We start from the raw sequence: 23,755 nt of genomic DNA, 5'->3' as shown, positions 1-23,755 counted from the left end.
TAGCTCAGAGTTCTGTAATTATTCCTGATCTGGAGTCAGTGTGGATTCCAGTACACCGTGCCTGTGCTATTGTCCCCAGAGCTACGACTTTGTTCTTCATTTGTATTGAGAAAGGAATCTACAGTGTCGAGATATTTTCTGAATTAATGTCTAAGGCAGTGATTCCCAACCTGGGGCCATGGCACATTTCAGGGGGGCCACAGAAATATTTGGGGATTTAGGGGGCCACAGGTTCAATGAAGGGGCCCTTTTTTCCCGCTAATAATGTCAAGGGGAGGCCACAGAAAAATTTAAGAGCCCAAGGGGGCCATGAGCTAAAAAAGGTTGGGAACCACTGCTCTAAGGCATTGTTTTAACTCTAGGAAATGCTCTCTAATCAAGAACTGAGGCCACTGAGGCTATAACAATGATAAAACATAATAATTATAGAGTTATAGAACAGTACAATATAGAAACAGGCCCTTTGGTCCACCTTGTCTATGCGACCAAGTTGACATATTAGGTTGTACCTTTTTTGTCCACATCCCTCCAAAACCTCATCCTAACCACACATATCTGTCCACATGTTTAGTCAAAAGTTGTATACGCTCATGGTTTACTTTTGTAAATCCGTTGGAAACAAATCAGCAGGTAAATTAGATGCATTAGATATCTAATCTGCACATCCACTCCTGGTTACCTAATGTAATTTGCAGGACAGGCTACAAGCAAAAAGCAAAGGATAGACCTTCCCTGGTAAGTTCTGCAGCCTTCCCTGGTATGTCTTGGGATTCCGCTCAGCAACATTGAAATACCAGCCTAGGAATGAGTCACTTCAGGATCAATAGTCACCCTAAGTTAGGCAAGGGTTAAATGCACAATACATAGCATGGCAACTATGCATTGCTTTATATTTCACGTCTGATATTTGTTTGCACTCCAGTCAATATTTGGCCGCAAACTGCAATTTACAACAGCTATTAACTCTGCCTCCAGCACTTGGTTCTGTGGTGAAGTTTCACTGTGCAATTTTAAGTTGATGACCTGGGATCGCAGTTGCCAAAAGCCAATTATGTCACCCTCTGGGACCCACCCTCTGTGCATTGTTCGTGAATAATGGGATGGCAAAACACAACCCATCTGGTGGAAGCAGCCTGCTGCCCTTACCTAGCTCCGTCATCATTGGGATATTGGCTCCTGTGATGACGGATGTCGGTCGCACCAAGCCATGGACTGGACTGCTATCTGGTGATGTTCTGTCCATCCCTGGAGGTGTGAATCCTACAAAAATAAAGTCACAAGATCAAATGTCCATCTCTCCAAATAGCAAGATCTGTGTTTCACTGAATGATCCTGCCATCCTGCTTTAGAAACATAGAAACAAAAAAAATAGATGCAGGAGTGGGCCATTCGGCCCTTCCAACCAGCACTGTCATTCAATATGATCATGGCTGATCATCCAAAATCAGTACCCCGTTCCAGCATATTTCCCATATCACTTGATTCCGTTAGCCCGAAGAGCTAAATCTAACTCTCTTGCCAACATGCTTTGTGGTATTTGACCCTGCATGGGAAAGGCTCCCCTTAATTGTGAACTATCTCCAATCACAGAGACTTCTTGTCCAATCAAACCCTTGGCCGTTCATTTTTCCTCCACAATAAATACATGTTCAGTGTGGACAGAGTTGGCTAAAGTCGAACTTTTTATTTGCACAGAGTACACAAAAAGATCAGCTTGAAATGGAAAGAGTAAAAAGTAAAGTGCTGTCGTAAGCCCTCATTATAAAGCCCTCTGATGTGCCACAGTCTTGATGCAACATGTGTTACTGATAAATAAAGTATAGCCAAACTCCAATCTTTCCATTGAAACATGATTTTCTCATGGCTCCTGAAGGGAATGTTATACTGAGGGGCTGCAGTACAAAGAAACCTGCCAACATCTTACAGTGAGTTCAGAGAAGTGGCATGTACTTTCAAGCCAATCACCCCCAAAAAGTGGTTAAGAATTCTAATTGGTGAGCATCAACTGATCAGACACTCTGCAATTTGGAAATGTTAGGCACAGTGAACAGTAACTCATGTGGCTTCTCTTAAACCCAGTTCATTCCCTCCTTTCTAATCTTTGTTAAATCTTTTCTTCCAAACTCATTTTCGTTTTGGTGCCTGCATTAATGTTTTAGCATGCCAACAAGCCCAGTAGCAGTGACCTGAAATAATTCAATCAATAAAGGTCACTTGATCCCTGTTTAGCATTTACAGGTTTGCCATCATGTTTCTGATATTAATTTTACATGTTTTGCTACTACATACTGAACATTAAATCCTTTTTTTATCAGAAATGTTAACATTCACCATCCTTATAAAACCCACAAACATGCCATTTCTTTTGAAGTCATAGACCTTGACATTTTTCATTTTCCATGTTCACAAGTCAACACCTAAAGCCAGTAATGCCGTATACATAATACATAGACTTCAGGTTATTTTAGAGAGAGCTTCAGGCCATTAGTTAATACTGACACAATAAAAAATACAGCCTGTTGGCTTTACTTAACAAAACACATACTGATCTTAAAGATTTTAACAAAACCACATTCTTCCAATTGAATTTTTTAAGCAAACTCTCGGAAATTGTTTCTTTCAAATGGAAATGTGCACACATTTTGTATTTCTAGAAAGCTTCGACTGAAGCAAGGAGTCACATGCACTTGAATATCAGGGATAACACTTCTGTTAATGGTTGAAGACCACAGAGATGTTCAGGTTCCCTTAAGTCAATGAAAGCATTACGTTTATCCCAGGCATTGTCTTGTTTTTTTTAACTTGTGCTATGCAATTTCTGTTGAAGAAATGTTGATAATGTATCATTCAGGATGCCATCGACAAAAGGGAAACAAGGGCTTTTATTATTTGCATGCAAATTTCCTGGCTGCCATTTAGTTCTCTATGCATTTCCAGCTCTGTGAACCTTGCCAAACTCAATTTATAGAAATTACTTGTACCTTACACAAAGGGAGACTGAATGAATGAGGAGGTCAAAATCGTTTAAAATCATTAAGTGAGAATAAATGGAACTTTTTGACAAAGTGGAGTTGAATGCCTAAACACATTGAAATTGTATTATCCTTGCCCTCCATAGCAGTCTATATTTCGAACTGTTTGAATGTTTCATGTCTCAATAAAAATCAAGCAACTCTGAGTTCTGAAGGGTGGCAGACTCATGTTAATTAATGAGGGAACATTGGAACCTTTGCGAACATCAGGACTCAACAAACACTTAATGTTCAGGACTTAGGACCTAGCTGCACACTACAGCATCAAATCATACCAGACACTGCATACATAGGCTGTCCAAAGAGCGTGGGCAATGGCATTAGAATAATATGGGATAACCTTGAATTGCATGAAACATGTATTAGAGAGGGCAGAGAGTAAAGAGAGTGATCGTACAAAGGCCTACACTTGGGTCATCATTATTTACTTCTCCCTGTGAAAAGTCAAAGCATTTATTGCATTTAATTCCCTAGCCCAGAGGATTCCTCTACAAGATGCTGACATTCTATATAACACAATGTTCAGGCTTTAGAACTCCCCTGTTGTTTGAGACTCTTACTTACTGTGGCCTTGCATGGGCACTAATATGGGAGTAATGAAAAGGGAACCTGACAGTGTCCCTCTGTAGTATTGGTGACTGCGGACTATTTTATGCAGCACACAGATCAAGGCACCAAATGACACATTTTAAGAGGATTCAGTGACACTTAACAGATACTGAACGCAAACAATTGAATGATAGAAAAACAACTAGTCAACAAGATAAATAAAGCTCAATGACTGGATTAAATACTTTTTAATATCACATTAGTATCTGATGCAGCATAAATTATGCAAATTTCAAACCAAAGCTTATGTGAAAATTATGCAGATTATAACTTGATTAGGCTTCTATCAGGAGATCCAATTTGGCTTTTTTATCTATTAAACTCCAATAAATGAAGCATCTGAATAGGTCCCCAGAGCAGCTGCAGTAATAACTGCACCAGCAGTTGTTTCAGCATTTGATGTTTAAATAGTTCCACATATTAAAAGGGATGGGAGGGATGAGGGAAAAGGATTTGTTCTTGTAACTAGGCAAGTTTATATTTCCAGTATGTCAAATCCAGAATGTGCAAGTCAGTCCCCTGGACATCCTGGGTGTCATGGTACAAGCACAAAGTAATCATCTACAGCTACTTCCCCTCTGTTATCAGGCTTCTGAATGGTCCTTCCATAGGCTAGGGTACTGTCCAATTCACCTCTACCCCATTGCCGACATTGTATCCTTTCTATGGAACTGATGCACTACAATGCTGGGAACTATATTCTGAACTGTATCTTCCCATTTGCTCTACCTATTGTACCCGAGTTTGATGCGATTGGATTTATGCCTAGTATGATCTGATCTGACTGGACAGTTTGCAAAACAATGCTTTTCACTGTACTTTGTAGCATGTGACAATAATAAGCCAAAACTTACCATTAAGTGCAAGTGATTGCTATATAGATCAGCAGACTGCTTGCAACCTGTTAATAACTATGGATGCAAGGCCCATATTAATGACCTCCCCTCTAGTCTTTGATAGCTTCTCTCTTAATCATTCTACATGTGTTGAGTGAAGAGCAAAAATCATGTAACACGGTGGCATAGCAGTAGAGTTGCTGCCTTATAGCCCTGTCCCACGGTACAAGTTCATTCCAAGAGCTCTCCCGAGTTTAAATGAACGTAGCGGGTACGTTGGAGCTCGGGGACGTCTCTTAGCGCTAACGGCAGGTACTCGGGAAGACTCATAACGGCAGGTAAGCACGGGAAGACTCGTGAAGATTTTTCAACATGATGAAAAATGTCCACGAGAGCCCCGAGTACCGACGAGCGGCCATTACCGTAAATCTCCGAGTTCGAATCAGGGCAAACTCGGGAGAACTCTTGGAATGAACTCGTACCGTGGGATAGGGCTTTTACAGCGCCAGAGAGCTGGGTTCGATCCTGACTATGGGTGCTGTCTGTACGCAGTTTGCTCGTAGCTCCCATGACCACGTGGGTTGTCCCCAATTGCAGAGGACATGTATTTAAGGTGAGAAGGGGTGGTCCCCTCACTGCCTCTAATACTCTGGAGAAAGCAAACCAAGTTTGTCCAACCTCTCCTGGTAGCTAATGATCTCTGATCCAGTCAATATCCTTGTGAACTTCTTCTCCATCCTCTCAAAAGCACACAGCATTCCACATTTGGCCCAACCAAAGTTCTACACAGCTGCTCAGTGACTTCCCAACTTTTATACTCAGCACCCTGACCAGGAATGCCGAACGCCTTCTTTACAAACCCTATCCATTTGAGTTCCCCCTTTCAGGGAGCAAGGAACTTGCACATTCCAAAGACAAGATGGTAGCTGAATTGACAACGATAAATTAAAAGAATCAAAAGGGGAATTTGGTGGGCATTTTAAAGGGAATAAGTAGCGATGCTCTGAGTTAATTCAATAGAAATAGAAATCAGAAATGTATGGAGCATTTCACAGCACTGGGCCTGTACTCGCTGGAGTTTAGAAGAATGATGGGGGACCTCATTGAAGCTTATCGGATAGTGAACGGCCTGGATAGAGTGGACGTGGAGAGAATGTTTCCGCTATAGGGAGAGTCCTAGACTAGAGGGCATAGCCGCAGAATTAAAAGGACGTTCCTTTAGGAAGGAGATGAGGAGGAGTTTTGTTAGTCAGACGGTGGTGAATCTATAGAATTCATTCATTGCCACAGACAGCTGAGGAGGCCAAGTCATCGGGTATTTCTAAGGCGGAGATTGACAGATTCTTGATTAGAAAGTGTGTTAGGGGTTATAGGGAGAAGCAAGAGAATGGGATTCAGAGGAAAAGATAGATCAGCAATGATTGAATGGCAAAATAAACTCGAAGGGCTGAATGGCCTAATTTTGCTCTTAGTACATGAATATATTAAATAAATCAAAGGGAATTATTCTGATGAGATTATTCCAGGAATATATCTTTGACTAAACTTCTTTCTCATGTGTCTGAAGAATCGAATCAACCATTTGGCTGTAGTTACTACATGACATCCATTAAAGATATTACTGAATGAGATTGATAATGACAATTTTTTTTAAATTCCAGATTATTAAACTGAATTTAAATTCCACAAACACCACAGTGGGATTTGACCTCAGGACTCTGGTGTGATAGGCCAGATCTCTGGATTGCTATTGTGACAATGTAAACACTGTACCACCACTAAACCTGTTACAAACCACCTGGAAATGATTGTACCACATCTTGCTCCAGGGTGGAATAGTATTTAATGGCAAAGCAAGGAAAACAACAACATTATAGGTGTGAAAATGTGGGTATGTTGAGAAAGGACAGAAAAAATGATAAAGACAGCATGGACATGGTAATGAGAGAGGAGTGAAAAATGAACGTGTTTCGCAGGAAATCAATGGCTTATGTGCAGGAAATAACCAAATTGACACATAGAAGCTCCCACTCACAATGATGCTGATTATTGAACTAAATATTATCTTTATACTCAGAAAATAAAATTATTCCATTACAATCTGGATCTTTAGTTTGGGTTTTGCCACAAAGTGGCCAAAAGAAAGGCTAATAATGAAAGGTCAGCTGTAATAATTCCAAACATGTTGTTACAACTCATTAACTCTAATTATCATAGATTGGAAGTTTAAATAATTGGCATTTTTGACACAATGATACAAATATTGATTCAACTGTGTGAGGAGCTTCAGTGATTCACTTCTTTCACTGCTGTGAATAATTCTACACAGAGTGGTGCAATGTGCAGCAGAGGTTTCAGAACTATTTCCCAATAACACTGATTTTTACTTTAGTTTAAGAGATACAGTGTGGAAACAGGCCCTTCGGCCCACCAAGTTCGTGCCGACCAGCAATCCCCGCACACTGCTTCTATACTAACACCAGAACTAAAGGGCCCGTCCCATTTGGGCGTCATTTACACGTAATCTACGCGTCACGACGCATGCCGCGCACGTGATCCGCGCATGGTACGCATTATACGTGCATGACGCGTGGTGACGTCGGCAGTGTTGCGCGGCCTCACACGGTGCCCAGGATTTTGGTATGTACAAAATCTTCACGTGCCATCTACGTGACACGCAAATTACACCCAAGTGGGACAGGCCCTTAACTGTTGAGCCTTCCCAAGGTATGCTGGGCCTAACTCAATGAAACACACAAGTGAAGGGAGGTGCGCTTAATGATATGCTTCCATCTACACCATCAAGTTTTTTGTGTGTATTTGTTAACATGTAGTTGGCTGTTTATTGCAAATAGAGTTAGTTATTGACCTTACGGGCCTGTCCCACTTACGCAACTTTTTCGGCAACTGCCGGGACCCGTCATAAGTCGTTGCAGGTCGCCGAAAACTTCCAACATGTTGAAAAGTCAGCGGTGACCAGAAAGACACTACGACTCTTTGGGCGACTGAGGAGACGACTCACGAACATACTGGCGACACCCTGGTGACATGTCGCAGGATAAAGCCTGTACGGTCAGGAGTAGTCGCCCAAAGAGTCGTACCTTGTTCTGGTCAACGCTGGATTTTCAACATTGAAAGTTATTGTTGAAAATTTTTGGCGACGTGCTGCGACTATGATGGATGAAGACAAGTCGCCAAAAAAATCTTGTAAGTGGGACAGGCCCATTAGTATAAGTTGGTATAATCAGTTTAGATAATACTTTGGCTTTGGGTTTGATTTTCTTGGTTGAGCGCTTATCCTGGTGTCTTAGCACAATACTTTGTGTTTTAATGGTAATTCACACGAGGAACAATGTATAATTTTACCAAGCCAATTAACCTATGATCATGTACGTCTTATGGAGTGTGGGAGGAAACCAGACATCCCGGAGGAAACTCACGCAGGTCACGGGGACAACGTACAAACTCCATACAGACAGACACCCAAAGTCAGGATCGAACCCGGGTCTCTGGCCCTGTAAGGCAGCAGCTCTACCATTGTGCCACTGTGCCGCCCTTTATATGATATTGAGCAGGATGAATGATGGCCAGGGTAAGCTCTGAGCATTGTGGTATGCATTCATTTCAAACCCCTTAATGCTGGAAATGATTTCCTTCTTAGAGCTCATTTATTACTGAGACTGGCAGGGGAAGGGTGCCCTCAGAAGTCTTCCTGTGATGGAGCTGACAGGAAAGGTTATGAAAATCATTTAAAAAAAGTAATCAAAATGTCACAAGATGAGAATCTATCAAGTTGCTCCAATGTCAAAGACAAGAAAGAGGGTCCCAAAAGGTTCCGAGCCTCATCTTATTTTGATGATTATCTTATTTTATTTTTAACAGTGTATTTAGGGCGGAGGGGTTGAGATGAAGGATTTGTCCATTTCCTGAGTAGCAGACAAATGGGGGAATATAAGATTGTTCAGGGCTTGGACACACTAGAGGCAGGAAACAGGTTCCCGATGTTGGGGGAGTCCAGAACCAGGGGCCAGAGTTTAAGAATAAGGAGTAAGCCATTTAGAACGGAGACGAGGAAACACGTTTTCTCAAAGAGAGTGGTGAATGTGGAATTCTCTGCCTCAGAGGGCGGTGGAGGCAGGTTCACTGGATGCTTTTAAGAGATAGCTAGATAGGGCTCTTAAAAATAATGGAGTCAGGGGATATGGGGAGAAGGCAGGAACGGGGTACTGATTGGGGGTATATCTCCACTTGTTTCTCTATTTCTCTTGTTTTTTTTCCTTTTCCTCTCTTATATCTGTATTCACTCTTTGACCACACTATGGTAGTCTAGGGGTCCTATCTTTTCACTTTTCACTTTTTTCCTCCCTTGTTCTTTATTTCTTCTCTTCCCTCATCTTCAGGTTCAAAGGTCAAAATTGAAGCTGTACAATAAATGTATAATTTCACATGCCGAGTGTTTTATTCTTGTACAATTGCTTCTAATAATGTTTTATTTTTTTAAAAATATTTAAAAAAAAAGACATTATTGCGGTATTGTGTGTCTTGCGGTATCACTCAATGGGGTGTTCAAGCTCTCTTCTGAGAGTTCTGGATATGTTAATCTTCTGGATATAAATCTTTCATGGTTCAATTCAATGCTTCAATGATACTTCATTGTCAAAGGTACTAGGTGCACTGAAATTCTTTGTTTTTGCATACAATCTGGTAAAATCATACAGAAGACCACCTAGGCAGTGAGCAAAGAGTCCCCACATTTCTGGCATCAACAGACTTGTTCTGCTTAACATAGGCCTTGCACACAGTCACTGGACCAGGGATACGAGCAAGGCACTGAACAGACTCCACTGCCCTCCTCTCTCTCTCTCTATCTCTCTAACACAAACACACTATCAAACAGTTGATCAACAGTGGACTGAAACTTTACAGAGAGTTCAGAGCTCAGAGTGAAAAATAAAACAAAATGAAAGAGAAAAAAATCAGAGCAGATTCTTGGCAGAGGATTTTGATCCAAGATCATAGATTGAAAAGTGTGTAGACAGAGAGGGCCTAAAAATGGAGTCATCAAAGGCAAGGGTTGACAGCTGTTAGTTGGACTTTCATCTTCAGGAGTTGAAAGCTGCACCATTATCATCTGCCCACAGGGCATGAGGACAGTGATCCACACATCAGACTGTGGGAGAATCAAGGACAGAGAGCATCGAGGGAGCGAAGAATGCAGCGAGACTATCATCAAATTGGTATCATGGGTGAGAATTCTTTAGAAGGAACTGCAGATGTTGCTTTAAACCAAAGAGAGACACAAAAAGCTGGAGTGACACAGCGGGACAGACAGTATCTCTGGAGAGAAGGAACGGGTGATGTTTCATGTCGAGACCTTTCTTCAGCTTTTTGTGTCTATCAAGGGTGGATAATATCGTTTGTATTAAGCTCTATATCGACAAAAGTCCTTTTTCTGAACCATAAGGCATAACCCTCTCCTGCCAAGCAGAAGATGCAAAAGTTTGAAAGCACCTACTTCCAGATTCAGGAACAGCTGCTTCCCCTCTGTTTCCAAGCCAGGGTGAAGTCCCAATCTTCCAACCTACCTCATTAAGGTTGTGGAACTTTTTTCTCTGGAACTGCAATGCTACAATACTGTAAACTATATTCTGTACTCTGATATTCTTAACTTCACACTACTGTTGCACTTGTGTATGATTGTGTTCACTTACAGTATGATATTATTTAATTTGATGGCATGCAAATAAAAGATTTTCACTGTGCCTTGGCACATAACAATAATAAATCAATATTAATCAAAGTTGAAGGAGAACTTTTCTATTTGTAGAGTTCAGCCTTTTTGCATTACATTCAGCCTTTATAAATATTGCCCCAGGAACATGTATACAATTAGTGTAGGAAGGAACTGCAGATGCTGGTTTACACTGAAGGTAGACACAATGTGCTGGAGTAGCCCAGGCAGCATCTCTGGAGAAAAGGAATAGGTGACATTTTGGGTTGAAACCTTTCTTCAGACTCAACTTGAATGTATAATACAATTAGCAATAGTTGAATAGGAAGACACCCCTGAGAGCAACGGAGTCTCACAATACTGCACACAGGTATCGGTTTGGACTTCTGAACTCAATTTTGGTTTAGTTTAGTTTAGTTTAGTTTAGAGATACAGCGTGGTAACAGGCCCTTCAGCCCACCGAGTCCGCACCGACCAACAATCCCCACACACCAACACTATCCTACACACACACTAGGGACAATTTACATTTTTACCAAGCCAATTAACCTACAAACCTGTACGTCTTTGTGGTGTGGGAGGTAACCGTGGGTCTTGGAGAAAATCCATGCTGTGCAGACAAGCCCCTGGAGTCAGGATCGAACTTGGGTCTCTGGTGCTGTAAGGCAGCAATTCTACCGCTGCGCCACCATGCTGCCTAAAGTGAGATCATAACTCAACCCATTGAGACCCGAGGGGTGGAAGGTATTTCCAGCTCAGGTCGGGCTCTCTGGAGATGCCTCCAAGCATAAAAAACCACAACCAGCAAACTAAATGGGATGATGGATTATGGTGGGAAGAAACCTTTTACAAATGCCGAGCCCTTCCTTTATTTGAGCTGACTCAATTTAAACAGTAAAGTATAAATTAGGTAGTGGAGAGTTGCAAATAAATCAAAAATAATTAATATGCAACGTCTTTAATCATCCCTACCATCAATATGCCACAACTCCTGAAATATATTCCAGTTCCAAAAAACATCTGCATGATAACAGAGCTGCTGTCAAGTTTGCAAAATTATATCTTATTTATTCATTTAAAAAGGTGAAATAGTCAACATTACAAATCATCAAACCTCACTTTCTGTTCTTTTAGCAGATCCATTACAGAGAAATATGGAAAGTGGGGATTTCACACCTGAAAAAAAGCCATCTCCATGTATCAACGGGAGGAAATGCTCATATTCTCCCCCTTCTTCACTGTCACAGTTATGTAATAGATATATTGTCCTCCAGTGGCTTGGTGCTTTGTTAAATGCTTGTTGGATGGTGTTTCCACATGGGGCATTTCAATGTGGAGGAGGTCCAGCTTTGATCCCACCCAGCCTGTACAACTTCAAGCTTCATGCCTTTACTGTGGCTCTGCCAGATGACAATGACAGTCACTGGAGTCACTTTGCTTGAAGGTTACACCTGGACTCCCAGTGCCCTGTATCTCACATAAAAGACACAGATAGACCAAGTGTCAGATTCAGGTGCATGGGAGAGTGCAAACCAGATCTGCCTTCCACCTGCATCTCCAAAGCCTTAAAATAAGCAATGAATGAATCTAAAATGAAAGTTCCTCCTCGTGCTTTGAAATCTGGATAGAGGATGCGCTGAGTGAGCTACCATTTGGTCTTCATTTCCTCACCCATCTACCAATTAAACCCCTTGACCTGAGTTCACCTATCATTTGACAGGCTTTGAACCCCCTCCCCACCTGTTTACCACCTTTCTCTCCCCTACTGCGGTCTGAAGGGTCCAGACCTGAAAGAACATCTATCTATCCCCTCCACAGATGCTGCCCGACCCTCTGAGTTCCTCCAACAGTTTGTGCTTTACTCCTGCTTTCAATTCTATGAGAGGGAAAACAAACACACCATTCCGTGACAGGACACGAGGAGATTTATGTGGTGGAGTCCAGAAGGGAATTCAGCATCTCACTGAGGTCATATGTAGAATATGCACACTGTAAATTCATGGCTGACGCTGCAGAAGTGAGTCTAATTGGTGCTGTCAATTCCAGAAAGCCCCCATTGCTGAATGCTTGCAATGTTTCACACCAGTGAAGGTAGACACAAAATTCTGGGGTAACTCAGGGGGCATCCACAGGGGGCATCTCTGGAGAGAAGGAATGGGTGACGTTTCGGACCGAGACTCTCCGGCACATTTTACCCCAGTGATCTTGGATGTCTCTACAATCACACCCTGGGCAAGCCAAAGGCAATCTGTGACTGGCTACCTCTGAGCTCCTCAAGCTATTCCGTCAGACCCTTGGTGATTTACGGGCAGGATTGGCAGTCGATCAAGTACGGGGAATTTCAAACGACGGGCCATGGATAAAGGGAGTTCAAAGGCAGCTCTGTGGGACTTGACCAATATGTGAATTCAAGAAATGCTGGCCACCGGCTAATGGACTGGCAGATGCTGGGTTTAGGCTGCCTTCTTTGGAGAGCGTGGAATGAAATTTGGGACGTGATCCTGAAGATTTCACCAGTAGACCTCCCACTGTCTCGAATAAACACCCAGCCTGTCTCCCTCCAAAATTTATTGAGCAAACAGAAGGCCATGTGAGAAGGACAGTTGTTGGACTGAGTCAATCCAGGTGCTGAGAAAGATTAAGGGATTTGGTTGAGCTTATGCAGGCAAAACCATTTCCTGGCGGGGAACCGGGCGGCTATATGAGGGAAGCTTCAAGGTTGAGACTGGAAACTCCAACTGCTTGAGATCATCCCCCCAGGGGAAGGTGTAATTTCTGTGGCAGAGTGGAGGCACAGCGGTGCAGTTGCTGCCTTACAGCGCCAGATACCTGGGTTAGATCCTAACTACAGGTGCTGTCTGTACAGAGTTTGTATGTTCTCCCCGTGACCTTTGTATGTTCTCCCTGTGACCTTTGGTTTCCTCTCGCCCTCCAAAGACATACAGGTTTGTAGGTTAATTGGCTTGTGATAATAGACAATAGGTGCAGGAGTAGGCCATTCGGCCCTTCGAGCCAGCACCGCCATTCAATGTGATCATGGCTGATCATCATCAATCAGTACCCCATTCTTGCCTTCTCCCCATATCTCCTGATTCTGCTATTTTTAAGAGCCCTATCTAGCTCTCTCTTGAGAACATCCAGAAAACCGGCCTCCACCGCCCCCCTGAGGCAGAGAATTCCACAGATAAAAAGTCAAGTTGTCCCTGGAGTGTGTAGGATTGTTTTAATGGAGCGGGGATGGCTGGTTGGTGCTGACCCGGTGGGCCGAAGGGCCTGGTTCCACATGGTAAATCTAAAGTAAAACTAAAACATCCCTCACCTGCATCAGTCAATGGTTGTCAGGTACAGGGGAGTGGGTGGGGCTGATCGAGGGGAGTGGGTGTTTGTAGAGGCTTGGGGTTACTATAAAGCATTTCCAGCGGTTGCAAGGGAAAGTACGAGGGGACGGGGTGGTTTGGGTGGGAAGGGACAAATTGACCAGCTAGGAAATTGTTACCTAGGACAAGGTAATAATGTTGGGGAAGTACAGAACAAGGGGTCACAGTTTAAGGATAAGGGGGAAATCTTTTAGGACCGAGATGAGGAAAACATTTTTCACAAAGCGAGTGGTGAATCTCTGGAATTCTCTGCCACAGAAGGTAGTTGAGGCCAGTTCATTGGCTATATTTAAAAGGGAGTTAGATGTGGCCCTTGTGGCTAAAGGGATCAGGGGGTATGGAGAGAAGGCAGGTACAGGATACTGAGTTGGATGATCAGCTATGGTCATATTGAATGGCGGTGCAGGCTCGAAGGGCCGAATGGCCTACTCCTACACCTATTTTCTATGTTTCTATGTCTCCCAAGGATCCCAAGAAGGGTTTCAGCCCGAAACGTTGCCTGTTTCCTTCGCTCCATAGATGCTGCCTCACTCGTTGAGTTTCTCCAGCATTTTTGTCTACCTCCCAAGGATCAGGTGCAGCTTCAAACATCCAACAGGGTTCATCTTTCCTTCTTCAAATGAACTCTCTTTGACCCTCTACAGTTCTTCACTGTCCTAAGCAATGACCGTTCATTTATCCACTGCTACAGCTATTAATGTAAATCAGTCGGGTTGAATTCCAAAACATCTCAAGCTCTTGCAATCTTTTGCTGAAGGAGTTGATCTATTCCCAGGTCAGAAAAAACTAATCATTTCTTATTTATTCTGTCAAACCCATAAAAAAAATCCATTAAAGCACTTTTGGACTTCCCTGCTCTGACATCCTAAAGCTCAGAAAAATACTTAGCTTGCTATCACTAGCATCAATCAAACGTCAATACTTTTAGATGCTGAAAATGACTGAGTGTTGTAAATTTGGCTGTGCATAAATTTATCAATAACTGTCAGTCTTCTGTGCTTCTGTGAACCCTGGAAGGTGTTAGACTTTAAGGCTTGTGGCTTCTCACCTGAACCTACACTTTTGAGAACTCCCCACTGAAACATTTCCCCTGTTAACCTATCGGTTACGTAAGCAGAGCTGTCTTTGCCTCAGACTAAAAGATGGAATCCTGGAACTCCAAGGAGAAATTTATGTTTGAGAATTGCATAAAGTGCTGGAGTAACTCAACGGGCCAGGCAGTGTCTGACTTTCGGAAAAGCAGCCAACATAATCAAAGACTTGACCCATGCCGGTCATTTCTCTTCTTCCCTCTCTCACCAGACAAAAGGAAACATAGAAACATAGACAATAGGTGCAGGAGGAGGCCATTCGGCCGTTCGAGCCAGCACCGCCATTCATTGTGATCATGGCTGATCGTCCCCAATCAATAACCCGTGCCTGCCTTCTCCCCATATCCCTTGATTCCATTAGCCCCTAGAGCTCTATCTAACTCTCTCTTAAATCCGTCCAGTGATTTGGCCTCCACTGCCCTCTGTGGCAGGGAATTCCACAAATTCACAACTCTCTGGGTGAAAAAGTTTCTTCTCACCTCAGTCTTAAATTCCTGGAGCCCTTTATTCTAAGACTGTGGCCCCTAATTCTAAGACTGTGACAGAAGCTTCAAAGCGCACACCACCGGACTGAGGAACAGCTTCTTCCCCTCTGTTTTCAAGCTTCTGAATGGTCCTTCCATAAGCTAGGGTATTGTCCTATTCACCTCTATTCCATTGCAGACATTAGACTTTAATATAGAACTGATATGCTACAATGCTGAGAACTATTCTGCACTCTTTTCCTTCAGCCATGGAGCAAGGTCTTGGCTAAGATTGATTGTTAATTTGAAGAGTTCAAGGGAATCAGAAGACCAGAGGGTTGGGAGGAAGGTGTCGAGGCACAGAATTGCCCAGTAGCTGACAGATTGGTGACACAGCCATGAGAGGTTGCATTGGACACTCCTGGTCTAATTTCTGACATACGTGAGGACAAAAAGCCAGCTATTTTGGGGAATTGAGACAACTCCATGGGGTAGAATATTTTGTTTAGGTTTAGTATTGTCACATGTACCGAGGTACAGTGAAAAGCTTTGCTCTCCAATCAGATTAGATAATATACACACAAATAAAATCAAGTGGAAGTAAGGTACGTATTGATTTCTCTAATTTCAAGCAACCCTTGCCTTCCCTCTCTCCCTCATCCTGCTAGTTTCACTGTTTGTATCCCTTCATCATCACCTCGTCCACAGTCAACAATGGACCATTGTGGGCTCCACCTTTCTTGAGTTATCGGTGCCGGCTGTAATTTGTTCTGTACCTATTCATACCTCTAATTCCCTCTGCCCCTGACTCGGAGTCTGAAGAAGGGTCACAACCCAAAACGTCGCCCATTCCTTGTCTCGAGAGGTGCTGCCTGACCCGCTGAGTTACTCCAGCATTCTGTGTCTACCTGAAAGTTAAGTACCATAGATAGAGCAAAGGGGAAGAGGGCTGGGACTTAAAAATCAATCATCGTTTCTGCAAAGTAAGCTTTCGGATTGTCTGTATCTCCACAGGTGCTGACTCTTGAATGGAGGGAGCCTTTGTGGAAATTGAAGAAGAAAAGTTCAAGAATATATATGAAAAAAAGAGTAACCTTTCACAATAAGCAAGATAAAGCTATCCACAGTGAGATAAAACTGAACGGGTTTATATGACAGTTACTGCTGGCAAGACTCAATATTATAACAACAAAACTTTCTGAAGGTTCAAGATAATGAACAGTGAAATCCCATACCAAAAGCGACTCAAGTGTACAACGGGAAGATTTGCGTTGCTCTATTTTAAAGCCAAAATTGGTGGTGGTTTCTATTTTTATTCAGAGTGTGTAATTGCAGCGTTGAATAGCAAAATAAAATTGAAGTGTCTCATAAATCAGAATCTGTCAGTTTCAACTTGACGCAAAGGCTAATTAAAACCGAATTCACTTCATGACTGGGAAGTTTCATGAAAGCACTGCGGGTCACGACAGGCTAATGGCATTAGACAGAAACTGAGGAAAGCACGTGTGTCTGTGTTGACTGAATGTGGACATCCACCACATGTTTAACAAAGACCAAGCGGCAGTCTTCTGCAGAAGCTGATGTATTGACATGGAAATTTCCAAGTTAAATGCTATTTTACAGGGAAGAATATGAAGTTAAAATTCCCAATCGGAATGAAGACAAGAAGAGATTTCCTCACACAGAATCTTTGGAATTTGCTTCTTGAGCCAACTGTGGAGGTTCAGTGACCAAGTCAATGTGAATTTGAGTTTAGTTTATTGTCACATGTACTGAATTAAACACTTTTGTTGCGTGCTAACCAGTCAGGGGAAAGACAACGCATGATTATAGTTGCGCCCCCTACAGATTGACAAATTGTTAGATACCACAGCAATCAAGGAATGTGGGGTTAGTGAGGGAAAGTGATGCAAAGGTAAAAGATCCCACTGAAAGGAGAATGGGGAAGGCATGAGGGATCAAATGATCGGTCCCTTACATTCCCTTGAACCAATAATGTACATTCGCTGGGACCAGGAAGTTAATCTCGGACTACACTCAAATCTGGAATCTTCAGAGCCAGGCTTGGTATTGTTTCATTGTTGTCACGTATCAAAACCTTTTGATTGCGTGCTATCCAATTATATCCGATAATACTGTACATGAATACAATGAGGCCATGCATAAGTGTAATAGGTGAAACTAAGAGAAAAATACTAGAGGGCAGAATATAGTTTCTCAGCAAAACAGTTCCAGAGAAGAGGTCAACGTTTCGGGCCGAGACCTTTCTTCAGCCTGAAGAAGGTGTTCGGTCTGAAACGTTGCCTATTTCCTTCGCTGCATAGATGCTGCTGCACCCGCTGCGTTTCTCCAGCACTTTTGTCTACCTTCGATTTTCCAGCATCTGCAGTTCCTTCTTAAACAGAGAAAAAGTCAAATGTCTGCAACGGGGTTGGTTGGAAGATCGGGGCTGCACCCCAACTTATGGAATGACTGTTCAGAAATCTGACAACAGAGGGTAAGAAGCAGTTCCTGATTCTGATGGTACATGCTTTCAATCTTCTGCATCTTCTGCCCGACAAGAGTGGAGGGGTAAACCGAATGACCAAGGTGGCAAATCAGGTGATACAGACTTCAACAAAAGCATAGGAAGACCTATTTTGCTACAGAGGTAATAATGACAATTGTCCTCACATTTGTAAGGACGTTAGTGTGGTGACAACAGATCCTTCAGAAAGAACCTTCACCCAGCCCAGAGGAGACCCACAATAAAAGGGCAGGTCCAGTCACACAACAATTCACGAACAAGGTATCTACAACTCAGGCAGATTTTTAATTGGGCCTCTGCATAAAATAACAATTAGACCGTCTTCCAAATGAAGATAAAATACACATTTCACCAGATTTCACTGCAGGTTTCAAAACATGTTTTTGTGCAGTATTACAGAACAGTAAAAGAATGACTATGTAGGATTAGTACAGCAGGTAATAAATGGAAATGGCAGGAATTTGGAGGTAATGTCTTTTCTGAACTATTCCCTTAAGGCCATGCTGTGAAAAAAAAATCCTAAATGTGGATACCATGCTAATGTACTTCACCCTGCAATTAGAACATTACTGGAACCATTATCCACTTAAACAACATCATCTGATGCTGTCCTTATAGTCTCATTAGAATCTTAAGGGTTATGTGGTTTACTCACATTGTGCTCCTGCCTAGAGTTTGCAATTAGTAAATATAAACCTGTAGGGTGGCTGGCTGTGTCATGCCAAAGGTGTGTGAAATATTACTAGGAGAATATTCAATTTTTATTTGCAAATGCGGGGTTTAAATGGCAATCTCTCGTAACCACCGCAGCCCTCATTTAATTAAGATTACTGAGCCTCTTATGAAAAAAAAATCAAAGGGCCAAAAGTCATTCTAATAAGGCACCAAACACAATTACAGTAATAATGATAGAACTCAAAATCTTAACCAGGGGCTTTTAAAATATACCACCAACCAGTAAAATACTGGAGCAGAATGAGAATCTTGCAATCTGTTTGGAAGAAAATTAAGACTAGCCTTGGAACAACCTGTCCAACATTAAAGACGCTGAACATTTTAAAAGTCTCAAAGGAGGTATAAAGTGCTTTTTATAAATATTTCAGAACTACAATCATTTAAACGGTGTTATTATCTATTGCTCTGTTAGCTTTCAAATACCACTACTTGAAGTTGGCGAGTGTTATTTAGCAATTGTTGCAAATCGATTTCAGTAATTTTATAAACAGCCTCAAGCAATGGTTGATGTTCAACCTGTTGCCTAGCAACTGCTATAAAGCATAGTCATCTATATAAATCATTGCCTTCAGTTGGGCCAAATGTTGACGCACTCGTACATTTTAATTAAATCATAATCTTTTTTTTCCCCAGATTACAGTACACAACATGTTGGGAGGAACCCAAAACTACATAACATCTCAATGTCTTAAGGCAAGAACAGATATTAAAATATTTATAACAGGGTCGAAGATGTAGTAAATAATGGCACTCAACACCTACATGGAGATGATATCGCGCATTTATTTGCTGCTTTTATATGTCCCCGTCATTTCTCACTCCCAAGTAGAAACTAAGCCTTGTCCCAAATGAGAAAGCATATTAACGATTTCTAATATGTTTCCATCCCAAGATAGTAGCGTTGGACATATTTTTACATTCCTGCACAGTCGTATGATCTGAATTTAAATCCGTTCCAACAGAATGTTATCTGGGGTTAAATCGTCCCCTGCCTCGATCCATCCTGAAGATAGTCAAAGCTCAGGTACGATTAGTCATAGCCTGGGAAGGAGGTGGACTCCCCATCAGAACTTGGCCAACGGTGGCATCTTACTGAGACCAAGTGGAGAAAACAAGGAATCTTCTCCAAAACTCTTCAGGAGACGACAGAGCTGGAAATATACCACCAGCTCCACTCATCCCCTGACCTTGTGACAAAGCAATGAAATGTTTGAGAATGGCAAAAACAATTGTGGCAGGGGGGGAATTTCCATATATATTAAAAAATATTATTTTCTTTTGGCTGCATTCTGCTTGTTTCCTTCAGTCACTCAGAGAAGGGACCACACACAAATTATAAATATGAACCTTTTAAAGCACTCGGGTTTAATTGTCCCCGTCTATATTAAGATTCAACTCGTTTAAAAATCCCCATCAATCCGAAAGCTATTCCTTTTCATTGTTGTTTATCTCAGTCCTGTTTAAAACATCAGAGTAGTCAGTTGCCCTCACTGTCAAACAAACCAATATGAGACTGTTTGAATCACTGAGTGAGAGATATTCTATTTGCCAGCTCCTGTCCCCCTCAGGCATAGCAGGGAAGTATTGTAGGGCAGAGCTTACCTTGGGAATTAGCTTGTAAGACCCCTATGCTGTCATCAAACTGCATAGATTTGATGTTGAGTGACGCCAAGATGCATTCTTTGTCTTGGAGCGAACAATCGTCGATATTGTTCTGATTGGCTGATATAATAACACACATGTCGCACAGGTTGATGTTAACAGCTCTTAAATCAGCTCGACATAATGGCGTACCCTTCAGCAAATAAAAAATAGAAAAACAAATTAAAGATCAAGACTGGAGCTACGGGACAATACTTAACAAGTAGTCTTTTATGCTCCAACATTAAACCAATGTAACTGCATGATGGGGAATTACAGATGCGCACTTATTTGAAAGGGTAGATGGTGCTGATGGCAAGTCTCTGGTTCATTGTTTATACACAGTTAGGCCATTAAAAGCAAATAAGAAATGGGTCTGTTGCCAGCTATTCACATCAGAGTCACTGATGCCAAGTCAATAACTATGAACAATCTTTTCTAACTGGCAAACTCTGGCATTCAGGATATGTGAACTAAATACTAAATGCCAGGCATGTCATCACTGCTGCAAAATGTCAACGAGCTTGTTCTGCATCTGGGCCAGCGCAACAGTAAGGGCAAGTAAAACAAGCATGTCTCAACCGTGACAGATACTTGTGGTGACTGGTCCTTACTAGCTCCTTGACTATACCTGCACTAGTGGATATGCTGTGCCTGAGCACCATGCTCTAGTTAGCAAATTACAACCAGATCGGGTCTAAAGTCCCAACTAAGTGAGAACATTCATGTCTGAAGAAGGGTTTCGAAACGTTGCCTATTTCCTTCGCTCCATAGATGCTGCTGCACCCGCTGAGTTTCTCCAGCTTTTTTGTGTACCTTCGATTTTCCAGCATCTGCAGTTCCTTCTTAAACATGTTTAGTTTAGTTTAGTTTGGGGATTTAGCGTGGAAACAAGCCCTTCAGCCCACCAACTCTACACCAACCACAATCACTAGTTCTATCCTACACACTAGGGACAATATTTTTAATAGAAGCCAATTAACCTACAAATCTGGACGTCTTTGGAATGTGGGCCCAACTTGCCATTGCCTACCGAGATGCCCCATCGACACATGTCCCACCTCCCCGCATTTGGCCCATATCCCTCTAAATCTTTCCTTTCCATGTTCATGTCCAAAATACGGAAAGGCTCATATGTGGGCTAATGGGTGTAGCTTAGATGGGGCACCTTGGACAGCAGGGCTGAGTTGGGCTGAAGTGTCTGGAACCATACTATATGACTATGACTCTCAGCCCAGTGCAGCTGTAATGTCGTAAAAACATGGAAACTGACCCCCGAGCCTCAGGCTCTTCAGCCCAACTTGTCCTTGCTGACCAAGATGGTCTATCGATACAAGTCTCACCTGCTCTTGTTTGACCCTTGTCCCTCTAAACCTTTCCTATCCATATACATGTCAAATGTCTTTTAAATGTTGCTATAATACCTGCTTCAGCTACCTCCACTGACAGCTCGTTCCATAGACCCACTACCCTCTATGTGAAAAAGCTGCCCTTTAGGTTACTATTAAATCATTCCCCTCTCACCTTTAACCTAAGACCCCTAACAAAGCCACATATTGGTGGTGCAAAGTTATTCTGGCAAGCAGAAGTTGGCACTAGCATGTGTTTCCAGAGAAAACCATGTGGTCACAGGGAGAATGTGTAAACCACATATATGGTACCAGAAGTCAGGATTGAACCCAGGACCAAAGTCAAAGGTTACGGGAAGAAGGCAGCAGAATGGGGTTGGGGGGACAAAATAAATCAGCCATGATTGAATGGCGGAGCAGGCTCAATGAGCCGAATGGTCTCATTTCGCTCCTTTGTCTTATAGCCACTGGAGTTCTGAGATGGCAGCTCCAATCCATCTTGTGTTTTAGTTTTATCCATTCTAAATTGTTCCAAAACCCGACACGTTACTTGAACTTACCGGTAATATCGACACTTTGGGAAAGTTGTGAAGGGTCTCCCACTCTCTCGTCAGGTATTCCAGAGTCCCGACAAAAACAATGTGCTTCAGTTCGTGGTAATGGAAGTTGCTGGCCCGTAGAGGCATGACCAGGTTGCGTAGACCGACCAGGGCAGAGTTCAAGTCGCCAAAAATGCACACGACCACGTGACCGCTTAATACCGTCATGGCTGCCTCACTCCGCGTCTGGGAGACAAAGGCCACCGTTAACGTCATCCACACAAGCAGCAAATGCTCAAACATTAACCACAATAACACAATTACCCAAGTGTGTACCCAAGAAAGCTGTTGGTTATCTTACAATATCACCGCCATATTGATTAAGTACTGATGGAGCCCAGTTTATAACATTGCCACACTCTTTCTCCCGTGAATTCCTCCCAATATCAATTCCAAGGTCTACAATACAGTGAAGGGGTGGAAGATTGCAACCTTCACGTGGTCCGCCCTGTTTCGACTAATGCAACCAACTCGACGTGCACAAACGGAAGATCAAATTGAACGAGTTGTCCAACAACTTTAGGCTGTGCACGCCACACAAAAGAAGAAGAAGAATACAGTGAAGATAGACACAAAATGTTGGAGTAACTCAGCAGGTCAAACATCATCTCTGGAGAAAAGGAATAGGTGACGTATCGGGTCGTGACCCTTTTCAGGCTGAAGAAGTGTTTTGACCCGAAAAAGGTCACCGATCTCTTTTCCCCAGAGATGCTGCCTGACCCGCTGAGTTACTCCAGCTTTTTGTGTCTATCTTTGGTATAAACAAGTATCTGCAGTTCTTTCCACTACAATACAGTGAGTTGGGACGCTGTTCCATCGGCAGGAGGAAGGTTAATTACCAGAACATGCACAGTATTCTAAGCCACATCCACCAGCACTAACTCTGAGATGGAACAAAGAAGTCTCACCTTCCTACTCTGGACTCTTGGGCTAATTGAGCACAGTTCACGGTTCACAGTGTGCCTCATCCTTCCATTTTGGAGTCTGAAGAATAGTTCCAACCTGAAACATCACCCATCCTTTTTCTCCAGAGGTGCTGCCTGACCCGCTGAGTTACTCCAGTGTCTATCTTCCTTTCTCTGGACTAATTTAGCTGATTCCATTCAGGTGGCCAGCAGAAGGAGCGTCACAAATCTATAGCAGAATCTCGGGGACGGTGGCGGAGGCGGAGTGAAATATAACTCCCCTCAGAAGGAATCAGATGCCACGTAACTCTACTGGGAACTCATACAAAAGCAAAGCCCACTGTCACCTCTTATCCAGAGAATTCCCAAATAGAATGGACAATAGACAATAGGAGCAGGAGCAGGCCATTCGGCCCTTCGAGCCAACACTGCCATTCAATGTGATCATGGCTGATCATCCCCAATCGGTACCCCGTTCCTGCCTTCTCCCCATATCCTCTGAGTTATAGAGAAATTAGTGTTATAGAGATATACAGCAGAGAAACAGATCCTTCAGTCCACCTTGCCCATGCTTAGTTGGCACAGCGGGGCTAGTCTCATTGGGCTGCATTTGGCCCATAGCCCTCTAAACCATTCCTATCCATATATCTGGTCAAACGTATTTTGAACATGGCAATGAACTGGGTCAAGCTGATGCTAACCCTATGGTTAAACATGTTGCCAGCGGTCACTAACAAGTCCACCTGCAGTCCACCTACTTCCAACAACCAATGGATTGCAGTCAGGTTCAGCGGGAGAAACAGGAGAGAAAAAAGCACAAGCCACTTTGGATGATGTATCATTGGGATTAGAAAAACCT

At 42.7% G+C, this 23,755-nt stretch overlaps 1 protein-coding gene across 15 annotated transcripts in view; it reads right to left on the bottom strand.

The window, feature by feature from the left end:
* The window catches only part of kcnma1a (potassium large conductance calcium-activated channel, subfamily M, alpha member 1a), a 486,207-nt gene that overhangs the window by 48,440 nt on the left and 414,012 nt on the right, over positions 1 to 23,755 (bottom strand). For all 15 annotated transcript variants that reach the window (XM_055661691.1, XM_055661690.1, XM_055661680.1 and 12 more), the window contains 3 exons: positions 21,953 to 22,177; positions 20,005 to 20,197; positions 1,147 to 1,260 (listed from right to left, as the gene is read on the bottom strand). In XM_055661691.1, the coding sequence (XP_055517666.1) occupies positions 1,147 to 1,260; positions 20,005 to 20,197; positions 21,953 to 22,177 (532 nt within the window). The remainder of the gene's footprint in view (positions 1 to 1,146; positions 1,261 to 20,004; positions 20,198 to 21,952; positions 22,178 to 23,755) is intronic.

The sequence above is a fragment of the Leucoraja erinacea genome, chromosome 34, assembly GCF_028641065.1.
Source record: "Leucoraja erinacea ecotype New England chromosome 34, Leri_hhj_1, whole genome shotgun sequence".
In the NCBI taxonomy this organism is placed as follows: domain Eukaryota; kingdom Metazoa; phylum Chordata; class Chondrichthyes; order Rajiformes; family Rajidae; genus Leucoraja; species Leucoraja erinaceus.
The sequence above is the reverse complement of the archived record's forward strand: the minus strand, read 5'-3'. Positions and strand labels throughout refer to the sequence as shown.